This window comes from Petaurus breviceps, unplaced genomic scaffold, assembly GCF_028583685.1.
Source record: "Petaurus breviceps papuanus isolate PSGF00001 unplaced genomic scaffold, PetGlider_PUasm1.0 90556, whole genome shotgun sequence".
NCBI classification, from domain to species: domain Eukaryota; kingdom Metazoa; phylum Chordata; class Mammalia; order Diprotodontia; family Petauridae; genus Petaurus; species Petaurus breviceps.
This window is the reverse complement of record NW_027187273.1, coordinates 333151-357411: the sequence shown is the minus strand read 5'-3', so window position 1 is coordinate 357411 and position 24261 is coordinate 333151. Positions and strand designations below refer to the sequence as shown.

Below are 24261 nucleotides of genomic sequence, written 5' to 3'. Positions count from 1 at the left end.
AAACCCTCCACTCTTTCAAGCAATCATTTCTTTCTCTTAGCAATCCTCTTTGTGTTGAAGGCAATCAGCATTATCCTTCCAGTCTATCCATTTCAAAACTTCAGCATTATCCAAAACTCTCCCTCACTCCAAATATCCAACAAATTGCCAAATTTTGTCATTTCTAGAAACCTTCAAGACATCTTTCAAATTCAGATTTAATTTAAATTAAATTAAAATCAATCCATTCTCGGGGCGGCCAGGTGGCGCAGTGAGTAAGAGCGCCGGCCCCAGCGTCGGGAGACCCAGGATCGGTTCCGGGCTCAGATACTTGGCACCCACACAAAATAACTGGCTGTGTATGTAACCTTGAGCAAGTTACTTAACCCCAATTGCTTTAAAAAAAAATGAATCTATTCTTGCCTCAAGGAATTTTGCTGACTTTGGGAAATATATGTGAGAAAGCAAAGGAGGTTGAGCTTCCATCTTCACGCCACCAATCTATCTTTCAGGGATGTGTGTTGCTATCCAGAAGTCTGGGTCACTCTCACACCTGGACTTAAAGTAAAGCGCCTGCCCAGGTTCCTGCCTCAGACACACCCACACAGAAAAACTAGTCGTGTGGCCTTGGGCAAGTTACTTAACCCCAATGGCCCTCCAAAAGGAAACAAAAAAAAAGAGCACTTCATAGTCTCATGAGAGAAAGCTGGTGGGGGGGTTGGGGGGGTGTCGTTGCTCAGCCCTAATTACCAAACTTCCAGCTGTTCATGTTGTTCCCTGTTTCTCAACTCTGTGATCAGTCATGTTGCCCGTAAATCACATGATGTCTTCTACTCTTATCTGTTCTTTGTTCTGTACTTCCTAAAACCCTATAAAAGGGAAACTGTCCTCTTGCTTGGGCTCTTTGGCATTAATGGAGGCAAGCCATTGACCCATTTTGTGACAGGAAGTATGCTTCTGCTAATAAATGTTATCTTGTGTGGAAATCTGCCTCAGTTTACCCTTTTGTTAAAATATCAGTTGTGAGAAATTTTGAGCTCTTATAGCTCTAAATTGTTTTTGTTTAGTGTTTACTCTTCTGTCTCTGAGAATCTTAGTTTGAGAGATGTTTTTATATTCAGAGGTAGAAATGCGGTGAGGATTTCCATTTTGCCTTCAATCTCTTTGTTGCATTTGTTGTGAAAAATGATTTCATCACATTTAGATCAGCATATATGAACTCATGCTGAGTGAAATAAGAAAACCAGAACAATATATACAGTAACTACAACAACATAAATGAAAAAAAAATTACTTAAAGCTGTGAACTCTGAGAAACTGAAAATCCTTTAATGTTCCCAGGGAAGGAATAATGAAATAATACCTCCTCCCTCTTGGCAGACAGGTATAGGTGCCCATGAAGGCAGAATGTTTGAGAAATTGTCACTACATTCAGAAAAGACTGTTATGTAAAAGCAAAAGGCCTCAACTTAAAGAAAAATCCTCATTTGAAAATGATGAACTTACAGACAGCTTGGTATATAGCATAAAGGACACTCAATTTGGAGTCAGGACTTGGGTTCAAACTTACCTAAATTACTTTGTCAAGTCACTTAAACTATTTGGGCCTCAGTTTCCTCCTATGTGAAATGAAGGGTTGGGATGAAAGACTTTTTCCCCCCTGCCTCTAAATCTATATTCCCAAGATGTTAAGAACATGGTTAAAAAAAACAAAACTAATTTTTTTCAGCTTAATCATCATAAGGTAGGAACAGTAATTGCAGTATTGTTTAATTGCTTGGGCTTTGAGGAAAGGAGGTGCAAATAGAGGCAGTAAAGGTCTGGAGCAGTGCACTAACCTATCATTGACAGAAGAGTTAGTACAATAAAATAGAAGAGATTTCTATATTGTTTTATGGTCTGTCAAGAAACAAAAATAGTGGCAATCAGGAATGCAACTATTTGTATAGGAATTGGTAACCTTTTAAAAAGTGCCCTAGATAATGAGGGTGTAATTTTGACTATTTGTGCACCAAATTATAAATTAGTTAAATCTATAAGAAGGAAAGATAACACTTTTGTCAGAAAATATTTTTCCAAAAAGAAAATTATAATAGACCCTAACAGTCCACTAACTATTAGAAAAATAAAACAAAAAGGCTTAAAATTGAAGAAATTGGATTTCATAGGAATGATGAGATGACAAAGTAGATAATACAAGGGATATATTTTTCTGATACACATGGAATACGTGGAATTTTTTAGCTAATAGGAAAATCATGTAAATTTCAAAAGGCAGAAATTGTAACTTTACCACATACAGATTGATAAAATAATCAAAAGTTGCAGGGTTCTGTCAAAATTTAAAAACAATTAAAAAAAAATAATGCCTGACTTAAAGAGCAAGGTATAGAAACAATAAAGGATTAATAGACACAGTGACAACATTCAGCATATCAGCATTTTTGAACAGTAGTAACCTAACTGGTACTTGGAGAATAATATTTTTGAAGAATTAAAAATTAACTTCACAGAGAGGGCAATGACAAGGTGCGTAGATTTAAGAACCTGCAAACTTAATGTTTGTGTATCAAGGATGAAGGATGACAGGTGAACAGGCGGAGTGCACTTCACTGTTTCCTTGTTGTGTGTCTAAGACAAAGGGAGATTCAGACCGTCCACAGAGAAGATGGACAAGAGTTCTATAGGATGGGGCAAACTGCATAACTTGTGATCCGTTATGTTGGAGGGTACAAATAAATATTTGTGATCACAGATCCATTTGAGAGCTTTAGCAATACTCTATGGCAGATCTACGGCCCTGAATTTTATTCCTATGTTATTCATAAAGGATAAAAGGATAAAAATAAAAATAATTTAAAGGTGAACCAAGTCTTGGTACCAGTTGTTGTTTAAAAGTTTGATAGAATTTTCCTGTGAGGAATTTCTGACTATTAACCATAAACATATAGATGAATGCTTCAAATAAGAGAAATGCATATTAAAACAAATCTGAGGTTTAATTCACCTGTCAACAGGCAAAGATAATAAAAAATGGAAATATTATTGGAAAGGTTATGGGACGATAGGAACACAAATAAATTGTTGCTAGTATTATGAATTGACATTTATTTTTGACACCTTTTTGGAATTATGCAAATAAAGTGAGTAAAATACTCTTTGAATCTGAGATTCCATTGTTAGGTTTATATTCCACGGAAGCCATTGTTAAGAAGAAAGTCCCCATATTCACTAAAATATTTATAGAAGTACTTTTTATGATAGGAAAGAATTGGAAACAGTGTAGATATACCTGTCGTTTAAGGACTAATTAATAAATTATGGTACATTAATGTAATGGAATATTTTGTGCTGTAGGAAAAGACAAATATGTCTATAGAAAAGTATGGAAATGTGCAGAATGAACTATACAGCGTCAAGAAACCATTATACACAATGGCTACAATAATATAAATGGAAAGAGTCACCCACATACAAAAAATAAAAAATGAATTTTGCAAAATTACAAAGAAAAAGCATGGCTCCAAGAAGTGATATAAGAAGACACCTCCCCTCTTTGAGTGAGTCACTTCCATATTTTTTCAGACTTCTTAGATGTATCTATCAGTTTTGCTGATTTATTCCCCCCTTCTTCTTCTGTTTCTAAAAATGAGTTGTGATATGGTATGAATGTGGGAGGAGGGAGGTTACTCGGGAAAATTATAGTGATGTAAAAAAAAAGCAAGACATCTGTACAAATTGATTTAAAAAGGAAAGTGAACAAAGTCCTCCTTATCCCAGTTCATATTTGCTCACCTCTTCCGCTTTGCTCTCTGGAACACCTATCTTGTAATTAACAAACCTCTTTTTGTCGTAAATGTCTTTCTCACTCTTGCGCCCCAGGTCTTCAGTGACCACACGGCTTCCCTCACCGCCTTTTCCAGCACTGGTTGTACTTTTCCTTATATATTGACTCACTGGTGAACAAATTTGAACCTGCTTGCTGGAAATCACTTCCAGGCTTTCCCTTTATTACCTTCACTTAGTGAAACCTTTTCTTCTTTAAGATTTAGGTTATCCCCATTTATCTGTGCCCCCCTCTAGTTCCTAGTAGCATTTATCAACCTCCCAGGACATTTTTTTCCTTCATTTAATTCTTTGCCTTGTTTACAGTCATTCTCTACGTGCCAACTCCTATCCTCATGTCAAGAGATTTTAGTGTGCATATTAATACTCTATTAAATACCTTAATTTCTCAGTTCATCTCAATTTCCATGACCAATTCTTTACTGCGACTTAATTACACCTGTCATACTTGATCTTACCATCACTCAAAAATGTTCCACTTGCATGTTGCCTAACCTCATCTGAGTCAAAATAATAAGACTATTCTTTTCCAATAGATTTTCTATCCTTTTTACAGTGGCTGTTCTAGACATCATTCAGTGATACTGGCCTTCTTGCGGTTCCTTGAACAGGAAACTCCATCTCCCTACTTCAGGCATTTTCATTGACTTCACCATGACTAGAGATTTTTCCCTTTTCATCTTTATCTCCTATCTTCCCTGGGTTCAAATAAAAACCCCATCTTGTACAAGAAGCCCTTTCCTGATGACTCTTAAAGCTACTGTCTTCCCTCCATTCCTTAGCTCCATTTTATTTTGTATATAGCTTATTTGTACATAATTTCCTTGCATGTTGTCTCCCCTATTAGATGAGTTTCTTGAGTGCAGAGACTGTCTTTGGCCTTTTTTAGTATCTTTAGTGCTTAGCAAGTATCTGGTATGTAGTAGAGGTTTAATAAATATTTATTGACTCTTCTCAAGACTCCTACATCCTCTTTGTTGAGCACTTTGTCTCGTTTTTTATTGTAGAAACTGAGGCCATTTGCTGAAAGCTCTTTCTTACTATTCTTTCACAATATTTAGATGTCTTTCCCCTGCTATCTCCTTCATTCTGATTTCTGCTGAGATGATCTTTTTCCTTGCTAACGCCAATCCCTGTTCATGCACCCACGATGGTATCCCATTTCAGTTCTCCAGCAGATTGTCCCTACCGTCTTCCCCAGTGTCACATTTATCTTCAATTTCTCACGACATAAAGGGTATGTGAAAAGTCTTAGTGAAATTTTAAGTTTTAGTAGCTTCTTAGTAGCTCCTTCTCTCTGCCCACAAACTTGCCTGTGTTTCCTCTGCCCTTAAAATACACTTTCCTACCCTACCATCCCCCTGGACTTCTTGTGCTAGTTTTCTCCCCAAAAATGTAATCTCTGTCAGGTATCTGTACTCTTTTAATTCTTTTCATCTTTTTAAAAAAATACATCTTTATTAATATTTTTGTTTTTATATCACCTGGATATCCCTTTGTCTCCCTTCTCCACCTTGCAGAGAGTTATCCCTTATAAGAAAGAATTTTTTTTTAATGAGAAAGAAGAGAAAAATAATTCAGCAAAATCAATCAACGCATTGGAAAAAAAAACTTGATGTATGCAATATTGTTCCTCTTATCCTCTCTCTCGCTCTTTCTCTCTCATCTACTATCTCTATTTCCTGGATCCTTCCCTCCTTCCTACCAACATGCCCATATCTTCATCCTTAAAAATTCTCATTAGATCCTACTGTGCTAGTCAGCTGTTGCCCTTTTTTTAATCATCTGACCATGCCACGCCTTTCCTTAATAAGCTCTAGTGCCTCCTTATTATCACCAGGATCCAGTGTATGGTACTTTGTTTGGCATTTAAACTTCTTTATACTCTTGTCTCCCTTTCTGCCTTTCCAGTCTACTTACTTTTGACTGCTGTCCATGCACTCTGATCCATTTGTAATGGCCTGCATAGGATTGTTGTCATCCATCTCTTTTTTTTTTTTTCACTTTCCCCCATTTCTGAAATATACTCCCTTTTAGTTTCCCTGACTTTCTTCAAGTCTCAGCTCAACTCCTTCCTTTTCTGTCAGCCCCCTCAGAGATATCTACATATTGTTTTCACCTTTAGAATGTGAGCTCCTTGAGATCAAGCATTGTGGATTGTTTGTGTTTTTTTTAAACATCTTTTTCTGCATTCACAGCACCTACCACAATACCTGGCAAATAATAAGCATCTTATACATATTTTTTAAACAAAAAGAACTGAAACAACACTAGAAAGCAATAAAAGACGGAACACATATCAGTAGTTGAATTAATAGCTAAATCCATGTGCCTTTTAAGTCAAATTTTCTGTAAAGCTCTGTTTTTTTCATCAAGAATGCTTCAAAAATCCTCTATTTCATTGAATGTCCATAAGTATTATATACTCAGTTTTGCTGTGTAGGTGATTCTTGGTTTTAATCCTAGCTCCTTTGACCTCTAGAATATCATATTCCCAAGCATTCCCAAGCCTATTTTTTTCATTCTTTTGGATCTGTTTTATATCTTAATTTCTTTTTTTTTTTAAACATTTGATTTTAAAACTTTGAATTACAGATTCTTTTCCTTCCTCCCTCATCACTCACCCTTACTGGGAAGATAGGCAATTCAATATAGGTTGTACATGTGTAGCTACGCAAAACATTTCCATAGTGGATATATTGTAAAAGGCTGACTGTTTACCTCCCTCCTATCCCACCTCCCACTTGTTCTATTCTCTACTTTGATCCCGTCCCTTTTCAAAAGTGGGTGCTTCCAACTTCCCTCCCCTCCAGCCTGCCTTCCCTTTCATCATCCCTCCTCTCATCCCCTTCCCCCCTACTCTCCTGTAGGGTGAGATACCCTATTCAGTGTGTATATCATTCCCTCCCTAAGCCAAATTGAATGAGAATAAGGTTGACCCATTCCCTTTTGTCTTCCTGTTCTTCCTCTCCATTGTAACCATTTTCCCTTGCCTCTTCTATATGAGATAGTTTACCCCATTCTGTCTCTCCCCATCTCCTCTCATTATATTCCTTTATCATCTCTCAATCTCACCTTTTAAGTATCATCCCTTCCTATTCAATTGGTCCTGTGCCCTCTATGTATACTTGTATACACACACACACATTTATGTTCCCTTCAACTATTCTCATACTGAGAAAAGTTTCATAAGTTACAATTAATCGTTTTTTTCGTCTAGGAATGTAAATAGTTCAACTTTGACAAGTTCCTTATAATTTCTTTTCCATGTTTACCTTCTCATGCTTCTTGTATCTGAATGTCAAATTTTCTATTCAACTCTGGTTTTTTCATCAAGAATGCTTGAAAGTCCTCTATTCCACTGGATGACCATATTTTCCTCTGAAACATGATATTCAGTTTTTCTGGGTAGGGGACTCTTGGTTTTAATCCCAGCTCCTTTGCCTTCCGGAATATATTCCAAGCCCTTTGATCCCTCGGTGTAGAAGCTGCCAGATCCTGGGTTATCCTGATTGTGTTTCCACAATATTCAAATTGTTTCTTCTTGACTGCTTGTAATATTTTCTCCTTGATCTGGGAACTCTGGATCTTGGCTATAATATTCCTAGGAGTTTTGTTTTTGGGATCTTTTTAAAGAGGTGATTGGTAGATTCTTTCAACCTCTATTTTGCCCTCTGGTTCTAAAACAGCAGGGCAGTTTTCCTTGAGACTTTCTTGAAGGATGATATCTAGGTTCTTTTTTTGATCATGGCTTTCAGGTAGTCCAATAATTTTTAAATTATCTCTCCTGGATCTATTTTCCAGGTGAGTGGTTTTTCCAGTGAGATATTTCACATTGCCTTCTAGTTTTTTCATTTGTTTGGATCTGTTTAACAGTATCTTGATTTCTCATAAAGTCACTAGCTTTCATTTGCTCCAGTCTAATTCTGAAGGAGTGATTCTCTTCAGTGAGCTTTTGAGATTCTTTTACCACCTGGCAAATTTGGCCTTTTTGAGCCTCTTTTTCTATTTGAGTTAGTCTATTTTTTAAGGTGTCATTTTCTTTAGTCAGGTTGTTGAATCTCATTTCATAATTTTCTTGCATCATTTTCATTTCCCAATTTTTCCTCCACTTCTCTTATTTGGTTTTCAAAATCCTTCTTTAGCTCCTCTGTGGCCTGTAATCAGTTCATATTTTTCTTGGAAGCTTTTGATGCAGGTGTTCTGACTTTGTTTTCTTCCTCCTCTTCCATGCCTTGATCCTTTTTGTCCCCAAAAAAGGAATCTAAGATTTGACTGCTGTTCTTGCTTTGCTTCCTTTGCTTACTCATGTTTGCCACTCTTATTTGACTTTTGAGCTTTTTGCCACAGTAGAACTCTGCTTCCAGAGAGGAGAGCTTTGTCTCAAATTAGCTGGGGTTTTCACAGCTGCCAGAGCTGTTAATTGGTTGCCCTCTCTGAAGCCTCCAAAGGCTCTGGCACCTGGTCATGGACCCCAGCACCTTCACCCTAGACAGCAATCCAGATTCAAGCAGGTTAAAGGTAGAGCAATTACACCTCAGACTGGTTGCTTGGTCCCCCTACAGTCTGCAGTCCAGGAGCTCTAAAGCAGCCACGTAGCTGTGCCTCAGCTACTTCTCCCTGGGGGAGGAGGGGGGGGGGGCAGAGCAGAGGCCAGAGGATATTCCTGGAACCCCTGTTCCCAAAGTCCACTGACCTCTCACTTTGTTTTTGTCATTTGTGGTTTGATAAATCTGGAAACCACCACAACTGCTGGTGATCCACTCTACGGTAGTCATCTCCAGGGTTGGGGCCACTCTAAGGCTAAAACTCTGGGCTCAGGGGGGCAGAGTTCAGCTCCCAGTGCTGTGAAGGACCCTTCTTGTAGGCCTTCCGGGCTGTCTTCAGTGGGAGGTTTGTTTCTCTCTGTCACTGTGAGTTCTGTAGCTCTATAAAGTCTGTTTAGTCATTTTTCTTTTAACGGTATTTGAGTTGGTTTTGGGGGGAGTGCAGGGAGTTTTCCTGCTTCTATGCCCTTTATATCTTGATTTCTCATGAAGTCATTTGCTTCTATTTGCTCCAGTCTAATTTTGAAGGAATTATTTTCTTCAGTGAACTTTTGAAGTTACTTTTCCATCTGGGCAATTTGGCTTTTTAAGGCATTCTCCTCATTAGATTTTTGGACCCTTTTGTCATTTGAGTTAGTCTATTTTTTAAGGTGATATTTCCTTTTTTTTTTTTTTTTAATTAAATTGGTTTGTTTTTTTTTTTTTTTTTTTTTTTACAACTTTCATTTCCACATTCCTTTGTTTTTTAATTTTTTTTCTCCCCCCCCCCCCTCCATCATGGCAGCAGGCACTCGAATATAGGATCTATAAACATCTTCACATTAATCATTAGTCAGGTTGTAAAGAACAATTATACCTGATGGAATGATCAGTGGGAAACAGAAAACAAGACCAGAAAAAGAAACATAGCAAGTAGTTTGTTTCAGTTCGCATTCAGACTCCGCATCTCTTTCTCTGGATGTGGATATTACTTTCAATTGTGAGTCTTTTGGAGTTGTCTTAAAACCTTATATTGTTGAGATGGGCCCAGTCTATTGAGGTTAGTCGTCGCAGGTATGTTGTGTCTATGATTGTGTATAGATTTCTCCTGGTTCTACTCTTCTCACTCTGTATCAGTTTATATAAGTCTGTCCAGGTTATTATGAGGTCTGTCTGCTCCTCATTTCTTACTGCACAGTAGTATTCCATTAGATTTATATACCACAACTTGTTCAGCCATTCCCCAATTGATGGATATCCCCTTGATTTCCAATTCTTTGCCACCACAAAAAGAGCCATTATAAATATTTTTGTACATATGGGTCCTCCTCCCACTTCTTTGACCTCTTTGGGATATAACTCTAGAAGTGGTATTGCTGGGTCAAAGGGTATGCACTTATTTATAGCCTTTTGGACATAGTTCCAGATTGCTCTCCAGAATGGCTGGATCAATTCACAACTCCACCAGCAATACATTAGTGTTCTAATTTTTACACATCCTCTCCAGCATTTATCATTTTCCTGTTTTGTCATCTTAGCCAAGTCTGGCCAGTGAGATGTGGTACCTCAAGAGTTGTTTTGATTTGCATTTCTCTAATCACTGGTGATTTAGAACATTTTTTGATATGCTTATAGATATCTTTAATTTCATCCTCTGAGAACTGTTAGGGGTTATTTTCTTCAGTATTTTTTTTTTTGTGTGTGTGTGGGGGGTCTCCTTTAGCAAGCTCTTGACTTGTTTTTCATGATTTTCTTGCATCATTCTCATTTATCTTACCAGTTTTTCCTCTACTTCTCTAACTTGATTTTCAAATTCCTTCTTGAGCTCCTCCATGGCCTGTGACCAGTTCATATTTTTCTTGGAGGCTTTTGATGCAGGAGTTTTGACTTTGTTGTCTTCTTCTGGTTCTGTGTTTTAATCCTGTCACCAAAAAAAGAATCCACCGTCTGATTTCTCTTCCTCTGTTAGCTCATCTTGCCAGCCAATTACTTGACTTTTGAGCTTTTTGCCACGTAGAACTCTGCTTCCAGAGTGGAGAGAGCTGTGTCCCAAATTTCTGGGGTTTTGTGTAGCTGTTGTCAGAGCTTCTTCTAGGCACCTGCCTTCAGAGCTGTGAGGAGGACGCTCTCTCCACAGCCTTAACAAACTCTGCCATGCCAGCACTCCTCCACACAGGACCACCACCCAAGACAGCTACCCAGATCCAAGCTGGGCAAAGTAAGAGAATCCTGCCTCAGCATCAGCAGAGAGGTTTCTGCAGTTGCCTTCTCGTCAGTCACTTGCTCCCCCCACCATCCCTGGGCCTGAAGCTCTGGAAGCAGCCTCTGCTGCCTGTGCGGCCCCTGAGGCGGGCCCACACTCTTCTCTCACCCAGTTCCAACAGAGTTTCCTCACTGACCTTATTTTTTGTGTGTGTGTGTGTTTTTGGGTTGAGAAGGTCTGGCAACTGCCACAGCTGCCAGTGATTTGATCCCTGAGTTCTGTTCTAGCCGCTCATCTGTTACTGATGTGGCCCACTCAGGACTGTGATCTGCTCCCAGCCTGGTGCGATAGACCCTTCCTCTTGCTTTGCCAGGCTGTTCTCAGCTGGAGATGTATTTCATTCTGTCATTTTGTGGGTTCTGTAGCTCTAAAATTTGTTTAGGGTAATTTTTTTTTACAGGTATTTGAGGTAATTGGTCGAGCTCAGGTAAGTTCCTACAATTTTACTCTGCCGTCTTGGCCCAGCTGTCGCAAGTGCCTTTTAATTAAAAGAGTTTTAAAGTAACAGATATGCATAGTTAATCACAACAAATGCCTGTATAGACCATTCTAGAAATGTATGTTTCATTTTGTGTATATGACCCATTACTTCTCTGTCAGGAGATTGCATTATAAGCAGCCTTAGGCATAATGGTTGATCATTTTATTAATTAGATTTTTTAGGTCTATAAGAATTTTTTAAAAATGTTCTTAAACTATAAATTGTTCTGGTTTTGCTCACTTTCCTTTGTATCAGTTCATACAACTCTCCTAGGTTTTCTGGAGCTACTTTAAAATAATCAATAAAATTAACAAGATTAATCGAGGAGAAAAGAAAAAATCAGCAGAATTGGTAATCAGAATGGGGAGGTCACAAGGAAGACGGGAATCATAATGAATGCCAAATAAACTAAGAACATTAAGTACAGATTTGTATAGGCAAAATTGAGGGTTTTCCCCCCAAATCATGTGCCACATTTATAGAGCTGGGAGAGACTTCTAAGACAAACTAACCTAATCTGTTGTTTTACAGATGAGGAAGCTGAAGTCTAAAGAGGCTAAATAGGTTGTATAAGGTCACAGAGGAGTTCACTTTGAACCCAGTTCCTGTGACTCCAATGCTTGTGCTTTTCTGAGTACTGTGCTCTGAATATTAATCGGCAAGTGTTCAGTGCTGACTGTGTTGCAGGCATTGTACTAGGGTGAGTTGGGAGATAAAAGTACAAAGAATAAAACAAAATTCTCTTCTTGAAATGATCTATCATTTTAATGGGTGTGAAAAGTACATATAAATGTACATAGCAAAAATATGAAGTTAATTCAATGTATATTCATAGTACTTAATATAAGGCACTTTAGGAGAAAGTGTTCTAGTATTTGGTGCAGTCATAAAAGGCTTCATGGGAGAAGATGGTGCATTAGCTGTATCTCAAGAGAGATTCTGTGAGGTAATGAAGAGTACAAAGGCACGGAAAGAGAATGGAAAGTGAGTAAGGAGCAGAATGGGAAAAGGGGAGTAATATCGAATGAGATTGGACTGGCAGGTTTGGTACCTGGTTACTTAGGGCTTTAAAAGCTAAACAGGAGTTCATATGTTATCCTAGAGGCAATAGGAAGTCACAGGAGTTGTTTGAGTAGGGGAGTCATCTGGTTAGATCCATGCCTCAGGAGAATTGTTGGCTTCTGTGTGTAGGCTTAACTGCATACTTCAGCCAGGAACACCGGTTAGGAGGCTCTTGTAATAATCTAAATGAGAACTGATGAGAACTAAGAAAAAAAGGTATGTGGGTAGAGAGAAGGGTTTCGATTTGAGAGATGTCTTGAAGGTAGAAATGACAAAATTTGGCAATTTATTGGATAGGTAGAGTGAGATTAATGCTGGTTTTAAAATAGACTGGTAGGATGATGCTGATGCTTTCAACAGAAGGAAGACAAAGAGTGGAGGTTTTGGGAAAGATAATGTATTTAGTTTTAGACATGTTTATAAGATGTCTGTGGGAAGGCAGATGGGCAACTGGAAGTAATCTTTATAGCAGTGTTTGCTGATTCAGGTGTTATTTCCAAGATACATAAAGAACTTAATTTAAATCTTTAACAATAAGCTATTTCCCCATTGATAAATGGTCAGAGGATAAGAAAGGGCAGTTTTCTAAGGAAATTCAAATTATCAGTAGCCATAAAAATGTTCCAGATAACAACTAGAGAGAAACAAATTAAACTTTGAAGTTCTGCCTCATATTCCCCAGACTTGGCATGGCTGACAAAAATGGAAAATAACATTGAAGGGATTGGGAGAACAGGTACATTGATAACACTGTTGGGGGACTGTGAATGCTGAAAAATTAGTAGGCTGTGAGTCTCCTCTGACTCAGCTGTGCCACTGCTAGGTTGATAGCTTCAAGAGGTCAGGGACCCAATGTATATATTGTTATATTTTCTTGGTTCTGCTTCACTTTTCATCTATTCATAATTCTTATGTGCTTGTCATTTTTATGTTTATTGTTTCTTAGAACACAATAGTATTCCATCGTGTATTGATTGATGGACATCTTTTTTTTCCTCATACTACAAAAAAAGCTGCTACAAATATTTTGATGTATATGAAACCTTTCTATCTTTGACTTCTGTGGGGTAATATGCCTAGCAGTGGGATGTCTGGGTCAAAGAATATGGACATTTTAGTCATTTTATTAGTGTAATTCCAAATAAAGAAACTTTTGCAATGTTGTGCTTTTGAACCTATCAGACTTCTGCTATGTCTCATCTAACCTCTGTAAAATCTTGGAACATGTTCCAAATGCCTTGTATATCATAGATTATCAATAAATACTGGTCAAGTTGAATTCCTATACTGTATTTTCCAGTGTTACAAAACCCATTTTACCTCTAACCCTTACCTACACTGTACTCTTTTTTTTGGAGGGGGCAAAGCAAGGTAATTGGGGTTAAGTGTCTTGTCCAAGGTCACACAGCTAGTTAAGTGCCAAGCATCTGAGGCCAGATTTGAACTCAAGTCCTCCTGACTCCAGGGCCAGTGCTCCATTCACTGCACTACCTAGCTGTCACCATTTTACTCTTAATACAGCACTGCTCTGGGAAATAAACCATATCTAAACTCATCTTTTTCATCCTAACTCATTTCATACAATGTTTCTCACATTTCTCTGATTTTTTGTTTGTCATTCTTTAGGGTGCAATAATAAACTAAATAAAAACTTACCAAAAGAACAATATACAGTATTGCAATTAACACTGTGAATATTAAACATTGAGAAGCCACAAAACTGGCTCAGCATTGGTCAGTAATAGCACTATTGTTAAAAGTTAATCCATATTTTTAGTTAATAATTAACTCTTTCATAGGGTGTGTTTTTTTTTTACATTTTTAAATTTTTTTGCAAATAATAGTTACATTAAGTCTTTTAGGTTTTTAAATTCACCAAATGACAGATTTTTCAGAATCATATGAAATGTTTTTCTCTTTCATATTACTTGTTCTGAAATCTATATAGCTTATATTTGAAACTGAAATAATTTTTAAAAGACTTTAATTTTTTTTCTCACTTTACAGTTACCTAGGACAGGGTATTCGTATAGGTTGTTTCCTATTTTTTGGTTCTGAGGGAAGAATCATGTTTTATTGTCACACCTTATTTGGTCAGTTTTGAACTTTTTACTAATCTTTTCATTTACATTGTTTTGGTTGTGTGTATTGTTCTTTGAGTTTTGCTTCTTTTTCTGTCTTATCGGCTTGCCATTTTTTTTTTTTTACATTAGAGAGACATTAAACAAGTAGAGAACCTGATGTTAGGTAGTATAGATTCAGTGTGTGGAAAGTGTGATACTCAGCCATTTGAGTTTGAGTGAAAATGAAATGATTGTGGTACTTTTAAACATGTCTTTTTAAGTTTACTCATTGCATTTAATTCTATTTTTTGGAGGGGCAGTTGGGGTTCAAGTGACTTGCCCAAGGTCACATGGCTAGTTGTGTTTTTTTTTTTTGTGGTTTTTTTTTTTTTGGTGTTAAGTGTCTTAGGTTGGATTTTAACTCAGGTGCCCCTGACTTCAGGGCCGGTGCTCTAGTCACTGTGCCATCTAGCCGCCCCTCATTGCATTTTTTATATCATTGTGTTCCCACTTTGTGTTATTTTCCCTAGGTGTGGTGCCCACATTTCACTGGAGTTTATGAAATAGATGCTTGAAATTGACAAAAATCTCTTGATTGAGTGTAATTTCATTCTAATTATCTGGCTGCCTATTTGTTAAATATGCTAAATGAAATCAGTCTCAACATTGAAGATGATATTGGGGCATATATTGCTTTTTCTTGAGTCTCTTAGTTTTGACTCAGCACCTCTTTCCTAACTCCCATGTTGAATGCCTGTGCCTATGTTGTTTTCAACCTTCTGTACCAAACTGGCCTATCAGTCCTGCTGCCCTAGAGGAGGACCTGAATTGATGGTTCAGTTTTAACTCTAATAGTTTACTTGTAGAGATCTTCTGGAAAGGTCTTCCAAGCCATATCTCTTGGTTGATATGGTTTGTTGTATATTGTGCCCTTTGGAGAGGAAGTGGCAAGGGATTTTGTTTACTATGTTCTTATTCTCTTGAATTACTTCAGTCGATAACTGTTTCATATCTATTATATTTAAAATTGTCAGTGCAGCTTGTTGAGTTTACAAAGCCAGAATATACTTTGTTGAAATAGATGGAGAAAGGCAGTGGTGGAGGGATTTTGAGAAACAGGTATACTAATTCATAGCTGGTAAAAGATTGGCCCAACAGTTTTGGATTATGTGAGAAAAATTTCTAAATTGTTCGCAACCTTTAGTCCAGTGATTCTGCACTACTAATTTTGTAATCCAAGGAGGTCAGTGATGTGCTAAAATATTCAAAATAAATTACTTGTAATAACATAAAGGTGGAAATGAACTATGTGTCCCTTCATTGGGTAACAGCTTAATAAATTGTGATGTATAACTACACCTCTTTTGGTGCAGGTAATGTAATAAACTATTATTGAACTGTAAGGAATAGTGAATGTGAACAATTCAGAGAAACATGGGATAATTTGAATGAGCCTTTGCAGAGTAAACAAAGAATATATGAATATATATGTATATATAATGACTACAACATTACAAATGAAGTCATTATTAAAAGGCAATGAAATTGAGTTTAAATGTAATGAATTATGTTGGGTCTGACTGACTTCTGGGCCTGTATTTAAGGGAGGGGCTGAGCTGTACACTGGCTTCTCATCTTTTACTCTCAGCTACACTGCTTTTGGGCGGTGGGTGCCTTCTACTTCCATTTTTTGGAAGACCTCCCCTTCCTTTTTATGTTTACTTCTCTTGTTAGATTGTAAGCTCCATGACGACAGGAGTTGCCTTTGTATTTGCATCCCCAGTATTTACCATAATTCCCAGCACACATAGTTAAGTGCTTAATTCTTGATTGACTAAATTATTGAGGTGAAAGAACAGAAAGAGTCTTTTCTGTTAACAAGAAAAACTACAAGAATAGACGGTAACAAACCTTCAATTGTAGTCACTATTCAGAGCTTTTGCTTCACTATATTTTGTGGGAAAGATATGGTTTAAAAGAAAGATTTTTATTGATATCTTTTTTTTATATTTCTCTCTACTTCCAAAGAACCATCCTGTATAACACAAGAAATTTTTTTTTTAAAGCAAAAGGAAAATTCTGCAAGACAATTAATGAATAAAAAAGCAAAAGCAAAAAATTCTACTGTTGTTATATGTATCAGTTTTCCACCCATGGACCTCTTGCCTCTACAAAGGTGCATGGTGAGGAGATGCCTTCTCTTCTTTGGGGCCAAACTTGTCTTTTATCATTTTGCATCATTCATTTTTGCCTGTTTTGTGGTTATTTTTTCCACTTACATGGTTGTAATTATTGTGTATATTGTTTTCCTGGCCCTACTTACAACACTTTGCATCCTTTCATTCAAGTTTTTCCATGCTTCTCTATATTCATTATGTTGATCATTTCTTATGTAGCACAATAACATTTCATTGTATCTCACGTGCCAAAATTTGCTTAGCCATTCCCTAAATAATAGGTATCTTCGTTTCCAGTTAATTACTTCTGTAAATATTTTTGTATTTAGGGGACTTTTCTTTTGTCAGTAACTTCCTTAGAGTAAGTACCTAGTATTGGAATTTCTAAGTCAAAGCTTAAGGATATTTTAACTACTTTATTTGCATAATGTCTATTTATTTGTACATGTCTACAGGCTGCTAGATAGTAGAATAGAACACTGGATCTAGGGTCAGGAAGACCTGAGTTCAAATTAGCCTCAAATAACTTGCCATGTGACCATGAGCAAATCACTTATTTATGCCAGGCTCAGTTTTCCGTTTTTGTAAAATGGGGATAAGAATAATAACACCTACCTCCTAGGATTGTCGTGAGGATAAAGTGAAATATTTGTGAAGTGCTTTGCAAACTGTAAAATGTTATATAAATGCTATTCTTAGTATTTCATTGAAAAAATAGGGATAATTCTTTCATTATCTACCTCATAAGGTAGTCATCAACTTCAAAGTTCTTTATGATTGTGAGCTATTTTATTTTAATGATTCATGTAAACATAAAAATACAAGATATATGAGCAAATAATTTGAGAATTCTTTGAGAATGAAATAGAAATACGCTTTTCTTCTGGTTAATTTACTGTTATACATTGCCTAGTTTTTTAGATATTCTTTTATGCTTTACTACTCAGCTGTTGTACATTAGTTATCCTTAAGGAGATTGTGAACTGCTTGAGAACAAAGGCTAGGTGTTATACTTCTGTTATATTTCCTTTAGTGCTATTAGCAAAGTGTAATCACTGAATTTCAAAGCTGAAGGGCAGTGCCTAGTCCAGTTTTGTCTTTTAAATAGAAAGCTGAAGTCCAGAGACATTGATATGACCAAGATCTGGTAGCTAGGCAGTGACATAACTGAGGACCCACATCTCTTGACTGCTAATGAAATGTTCATGGTTTGTTTTTTTTTAAGTTTTTTTCTTTTTGGAGGGGGAAAGGTGGGGCAATTGGGGTGACTTGCCCAAGGTCACATGGCTATTTTTGGGTTAAGTGTCTGAGGCCAGATTTGAACTCAGGTCCTCCTGACTCCATGGCCGGTGCTCTATTCACTTGTGCCACCTACCTGCCCTGTTTTTTTTTTTTTTTTAATAAAAATTTACCCCCCTCATTAATGAAAGTCTGCCTTTCTTCTCCTTCTTGACATTCTCTCACAACCCGTTGCCTCATTAAAAAAGAAAGAATAAAGTCTCCTCTTATTTCCACATCTGTTGTGGATGATCAGTAATAAACACATAGTCATGTGTGGAGTTGATAACATTACAGCAAAGTTGGGGGAGAATTCATCTAGGTAATCACCAAAGTCCTGTACAGTTCAAAAAATTATGACTCAAGTTAATTTCTACAAAATGCTTGTTTTTGATTTTGACTTCCAGTTTAAAGTTGAAGGTAAGTTTCATTTGGGGGAAAATGCCTCTAAAAAATAACATTTTTGTCTTTGCCCTATTCTGGGTATTATAAGGCCTTTTGCACGCCCATTGTTTTTCCCCTAGGCTTTTTGTGTCTCATTGTCTTCCTGAATCATAGGAAATTTTCTGCCACTTTGGTGCCCATCAATTGTGTAATAATGCCCAGTAATAGTAATATGAAGCATTTGTATTGTGCCTTTAAAGTTTGCAAAACACACACACACACACACACACACACATATTTATTATTTCATTCATTCTTCACAAAAGTCCTGTGAGGTAGGTGCTGTTGTTATCCTCATTTTAGAGATGAGGAAACTAAGACTGAGAGATCGTTTGACTTGCTCAGTTACACTGCTGGTAATTGAGGTATGATTCACACTCAGGTTTTCTGGCTTTCCCCACTCGTGCCTTATCATAGTTCATTATTGTGTCTCTGTAATGTTTTTCTCACCTTGGTTATGTTTATTTTACCCTTTGCAGTCAGGCAGTGCCTTCAGGACCCAGCTAAAATCTTACTTCATGAAGCCTTTCATGAAACCTTCTTTGACCATTTATTCTCCATTAGCACTTCTTCTCTGAAGCACTTGTCCTCTTTTGAGGGAGCACTCTTATTTTTGTAAAAGAGACATTTTGCTACTGAAATTGAATTTATCATTGTCTAAAATTAGAGGTGTTGTACCAGCCCTCACGAGTGCATCTAGAGCATTGTGTAATTTTGCAAAAAAAAAAAAAAAAAAGGAAGAAAGAAAAATAGAATAGAACAGAAATAACATTAATATGTGGTTTTTAAAATTCATTATGTGACCGGGGATCCTTGTATGCAGTTTAATGGCCCCCCCATTTCTATCTGAGTTTGACGTTACAGGTGTGAAAAAGACAGTATACAATGTGTCCCCAAAGTCTTAGTGCAGTTGTAAGCTATTAGAGACTTTTGAGACACCCTGTATGCCATGTATAGTATTAGTGGCCTCAAATTTCAGGATTGCCTCAGCTTTTACATTCTTTACAGTTGCCCAGGATATTTTTTTCTTTTGCATTTCTCTCTTTTTACAGGTTCTGAGATAGAAATTGACATGTATGTTGCAGTTCAGTTTAATTCAATAAACATTTATTAAGTGCCTACTATATACCAGGCACTGTTCTATGTTTTGGTGTTATAATACAAAAATAGAAACATAAGTGTTCTAAATGAACTTATGTTCATCATTCTAAATCTCATTAGTGGAATTATAAAAATGACAGGTTATTCATGCCAGCTTTTCCTTGCCTTTCTATTTATATATTTTTAAACCTTTATATTCTAAAAATTGTTTAATACCTTCAGAAGTTTCTGGCCATGTCTTCTTATCATCCCCCTTGATCTCCCGCCTGATGAACCTTTATTTGTAATTCAGAGAACCAAGAAAAATAATTCGTAAAAAAACCTGACAAAATAGCAACTTCATCTGATGGTGTTTGCACCATTTCTCATCCATAAATCTATATTTCCCATGACAGAATGGAGGTACATTTCTTCATTTATTCTCTAACCCCCAAATTATATGTTATAATTAGTCTTTGGTTTCCTCTTAGAGTTTAAAAATGTTTTCCCCCCATTGTTACAGTCATTGTGAAAACTGATTTTCTGATACTACTTTACTTAGTCAACCCATACATATCTTTCCATATTTCTCTGAATTCCTCATATTTGTCATGTCCTAAGTTCCTTTATATTCCTATACCACAATTCAACCATCAACCAATTAATGATTATTCTTTTCTCTTTTTTTTTGCTGCCACAAAAAATAGTGCTGTGAAATATAAATGTGTTATGTGTATCAGTATATCCCAGAGCTGTGATCTACATCCTTTCCTCTTTTTTCTTTATATTTTTCCTTCCAAACCTACTTCAGAAATTTTTTATTTATCATGAGGGCAAAACTGGCCTAATACCCAGTTCAGCAACCTTGACTTCTCATTTTGAAATCATCTTGTCCCATTTCTCCTTAATACTTCAATGAATCCCTGATCTTATGCTTGTGGTGGTCACTTCCCCCCAAAGATGCAGAACACAGCCCATCCATGTTTCCCCATTTTCTGTGACTTGACCTTGTCCTTCTATAAATCCTTTAGTAAGGTGTTCATTCCAGTGTGCTAGGGATCTTCCTCTAGATTTCTTGAAGTACTCGTTAGGTTTCTAGTTTGTTCTCAGGAGCTGAACTAACAAAGATAAACCTGAACTTAGTTTAGCATTTGACAGCTTGGCACAACCGTAATTGCTTGTTCCATCCATTTTCCTGATTTCAGGTTGCATAAATACACTAGTGGTACCCACAAGCTGTACACTATTATTTCTTATTGTTATTATGTAATTGATCCATATTTTTCTTGAGTCAAATATCTCTTTGGTAACAATTTGACTTGAGCATTTCTTCATTGTAATGTACCTGCTTATGTTCTACATGTACCTTCATTATCCTTTTAAGGAACCTTCATTTTAATTCTTTGACAGTTTGATATATTTCATTCTTAACATACATATAGCATTACTGGAAGATTATAATTTAACCGTGGGCCTGATTTCTAAAAATTGTATGATATAAAATATTAAATAGCATATCTATTTTGAATTTTTATTGTGGAATATGGTGTAAAGATGTTCTACACATAATTTATGCCAGTCTGCATTTCTAGTTTTTCCAATAATTCTTGTCATACAGCTAGTTTTTTCCCTCGTAATTTATATTGAACTAAACCGCCTTTGATTTTTCTTTGTCTAGTGGGGTTTGTTAATCATTTTTTTCCTTTTTTAAAATCAGTATGAAGTTTTTGCTAACTGTTTTATAATGTCTAGAAGGGTTATTCTCATCTGTATTCCTACATTTTTTTCTTTATTTTCTCTTAACAATTTACACCTTCCGTTCCTCCAAATGAAAGTTATTTTGTCCATCTCTATAAAATGTTCCTATGGTTTGACATTCATCCAAGTTAACTTTGGTAATATTGACATTTTTATTATATGGTTACAGTCTTGCTATCAGTACTAAATATTCGTCCCAGCTATTTAAATTTTTATTTCTTAAGGAGTATTTTGTTACTATATTTACATTAATTATTTAGAATGCTTTGGTAGATTGACTCAGATATTTTATGAATTTCTGCACCTCAGATGCTCTTATCTTTTTAAAAAATGCTATTTCAAAATATTAAATGTTATATAAATTTGAATATAGTTGAAGTGTTGGTAAAATAATTTAGATTATACTTTTTACTAGAAAAGCATCAAAGCTAAAAAAAAAAATCGTCTGTTTTACTATTGTCCCAGTACTTTTTAAGTTTTTCTATTGTCCAAAAAATTAAAAAATTTTTTAGATCTTATATTGTCTTCTGGTATGTAATTCCAAATCTTACCATCTGTATTTTATAATAGTTTTCTGAGGTGTTGTCCACAATTTATCCTGCTATTTTTGTCATTTTGAAGCCCGTAGATGAATGTTTTTCAATTATTCCCTTGTTCCTCAAAGAAATGTTGATTATGCTTAAAGGCCTTCATATTCCCCGCATACATCCGAGGCTCTTTTAAAGAACTGCAGTGCATTTTCACCCTCCTTGTGGAATCTTGCCTAGGGATAGTTTGGGGAACTACCCTTATTGGAATAACATTGCTATGTGGCCTCGGTTTCAGTTAATTTCTGCATTAGATTTCAAGGAAAATAAAAACTTCACTTTTGAAAATGTGAAGAAAACAATTGTTGTGCATGTTTTTAAAATGTTTTCTGAGAACCATGCTTTGCTATATTAATATTAAGAGAAAGTTTTTCTTTTTAATTTCTTTCAGCGTCCTAGAAGGAAAACATCATCATGGCTACAGAAATTGGTTCTCCACCGCGTTTTTTCCATATGCCACGGTTCCAGCACCAAGCACCGAGACAGCTATTTTACAAACGACCAGACTTTGCACAGCAACAGGCAATGCAGCAGCTCACATTTGATGGGAAACGAATGAGAAAGGCTGTGAACCGCAAGACAATAGACTACAATCCCTCTGTGATAAAATATTTGGAGGTAAATTCAGTTAATAAATCATATAAGAAATGTAACTGCATTTATTTATTTCTTGCTGCAGAGATTGTGCTTCAGATAAATTCCTAAAACTATACTCGAGTTACCTATGACTGTATTAGTCAGCCAACTCTTATTTATTCATTTTCGGGAGGAGAAAATGCTGAGTTTAATTTGGACTAAGGTGGGATGTTATCCCACCTTTTATAGGAAGAGCCTGAAATCCCCACACTCTCCTTTTTCTTTCTTTAAGTACCACGTGTAGCTAATTCAAAAATAATTTATGGACTGTGGGAAATGCTTGATTTGATTCAGCAATAAAAACATGTTTTTCATATAGGAATTTATTGCAGTTCAGATAGGAACTTGAATCATCTTGTAATTCTGTAAATACTTTTAGACCCTTCTCATTTCAGTTCTTTACTGCTCAGTGCTGGGAATAACCTTATGTTTAATACTGATGCAGTTACCCATTTAAACACAGTCTAGTTACTCTCTCTAATTTTGTGGTGTGCGTAGCTTTTATGTCTTAAGAGGCTTCAGTAATGAATTCTTTCCATTTAAAGGCTAGAGGTATGCTTTGTCTAATGTCATTGAATGGCTCCTTCAGAACATTAGGTGAAAACATCATGGGATTGGGTCTATCTTTACACATATGGTTTTGTGTTAGGACAATCAATTCATGACATAGTTATAACTAATATAGTATACAGTATAACAATTCCATGGCATTGTGGTTGAGGGTTATAATTGACTTAAAAAAAAAGTACTGATAGTATTACTGTAAACTAATATTGCTGGTGAGAATGTTATTCAGGCTATGTCTGTTTTAAAGGGTTAAACAAAATATTATATAACAGAAGTGATAATATTAACCAAGATGTTTCTTATTTATATCTTTATATTATTTCTTTTTTAGTAATAGTTCTTTGAATAAAGTTGCAAGCAAGATAGTTTTTCATCGGAATAATCTTCATACTGAGGACATAGTTTTCCATTTCATATCTTCATAAAACAAACTAGGGAAATATTTTATCTTTTATAAAGATAGTTGCAATTTATTTACTTTTGCCGTTAATTTTTGGGAGGTTAAAAGATGCCATTGTATAGCATCTATATTTTGGCATTGAGAGGTTGCTGTATATTAATACAGCATGAACATCTAACAGTATGATCATAGGAGCTTAGCTCTAGAGCCAGAAGGACACAAGAAAACATCTGGTACAAACCTTTAATTTTAGAGATGAGGAGATAACTCCAAGGACGCTGTGACCCTCCCACAGCAGAACAGACAGTAAACATCAGAAGCAGCGTCTGAGTTCACTGCCTTTGACCGTGGGACCAGCACTCCCTCCACTGCACCTCACTGCATTCCAATATTTCAGATAAAGCGAGTCTTCAGTTGGTGGTGGCCTTCTGTTCTATCTCCTTACATTCTGTTCTGGCCATTATAGACCTGACAAATGTGTGAGTAGAAATAACTGCCTGTTTTAAAGAGTTTTGACAGGAGCTCAAACAGTGGTTGTGGTATAACTGCTGCATTTGAGATTAACAACATTAATCGGCAGTTTTAGATGTTCAAATTTTCCATTGAATAAAAAGTTAAAGTAATTATTTGTTTTGTTGTTCAGATCAGAGTACTTAATAAATTCATTCAAGGTTAATGAGCAGTTTGTGATATAGAGGAAAGATCAGTGGACTTGAATCAAGAGAGACCTGGTTCAAGGCCTGATTCCAACATTTATTAATTGTGTCGCCTCTGTGATGTCACCTGATTCTTTCAGTTTCCTCATCTTAAAAAAGAGAGAATGCCTTTAATCGTTAAAGAGTTGTTATGAAATTCACATAAATAATGAATATACTACCGTGTTTCCCCGATAATAAGACACTGTCTTATTATTTTTTTTGGAAAGAAAAACACCAGAGGGCTTATTTTCAGGGGAGGGCTTATGTTGTCCTGCCTCAGCTCTCCTCCTCGGCACTGCTCTCAATGGCGCCAGCAAGCAAATCACTGGGGAAGAACGGGATGACGCGCTCACTGCTGCAGCTCTGATTGGATGCAGCTCAGAGCGCGGTGTGCGTGTCACGGTGGGGGGGGGGGG

At 36.3% G+C, this 24261-nt stretch overlaps 1 protein-coding gene across 3 annotated transcripts in view; it reads left to right on the top strand.

Moving 5' to 3' along the window:
* The window catches only part of WDR33 (WD repeat domain 33), a 118596-nt gene that overhangs the window by 18904 nt on the left and 75431 nt on the right, over positions 1-24261 (top strand). For all 3 annotated transcript variants that reach the window (XM_069063330.1, XM_069063331.1, XM_069063332.1), the window contains exon 2: positions 21936-22162. In XM_069063330.1, the coding sequence (XP_068919431.1) occupies positions 21959-22162 (204 nt within the window). In that variant the 5' untranslated portion in view covers positions 21936-21958. The remainder of the gene's footprint in view (positions 1-21935; positions 22163-24261) is intronic.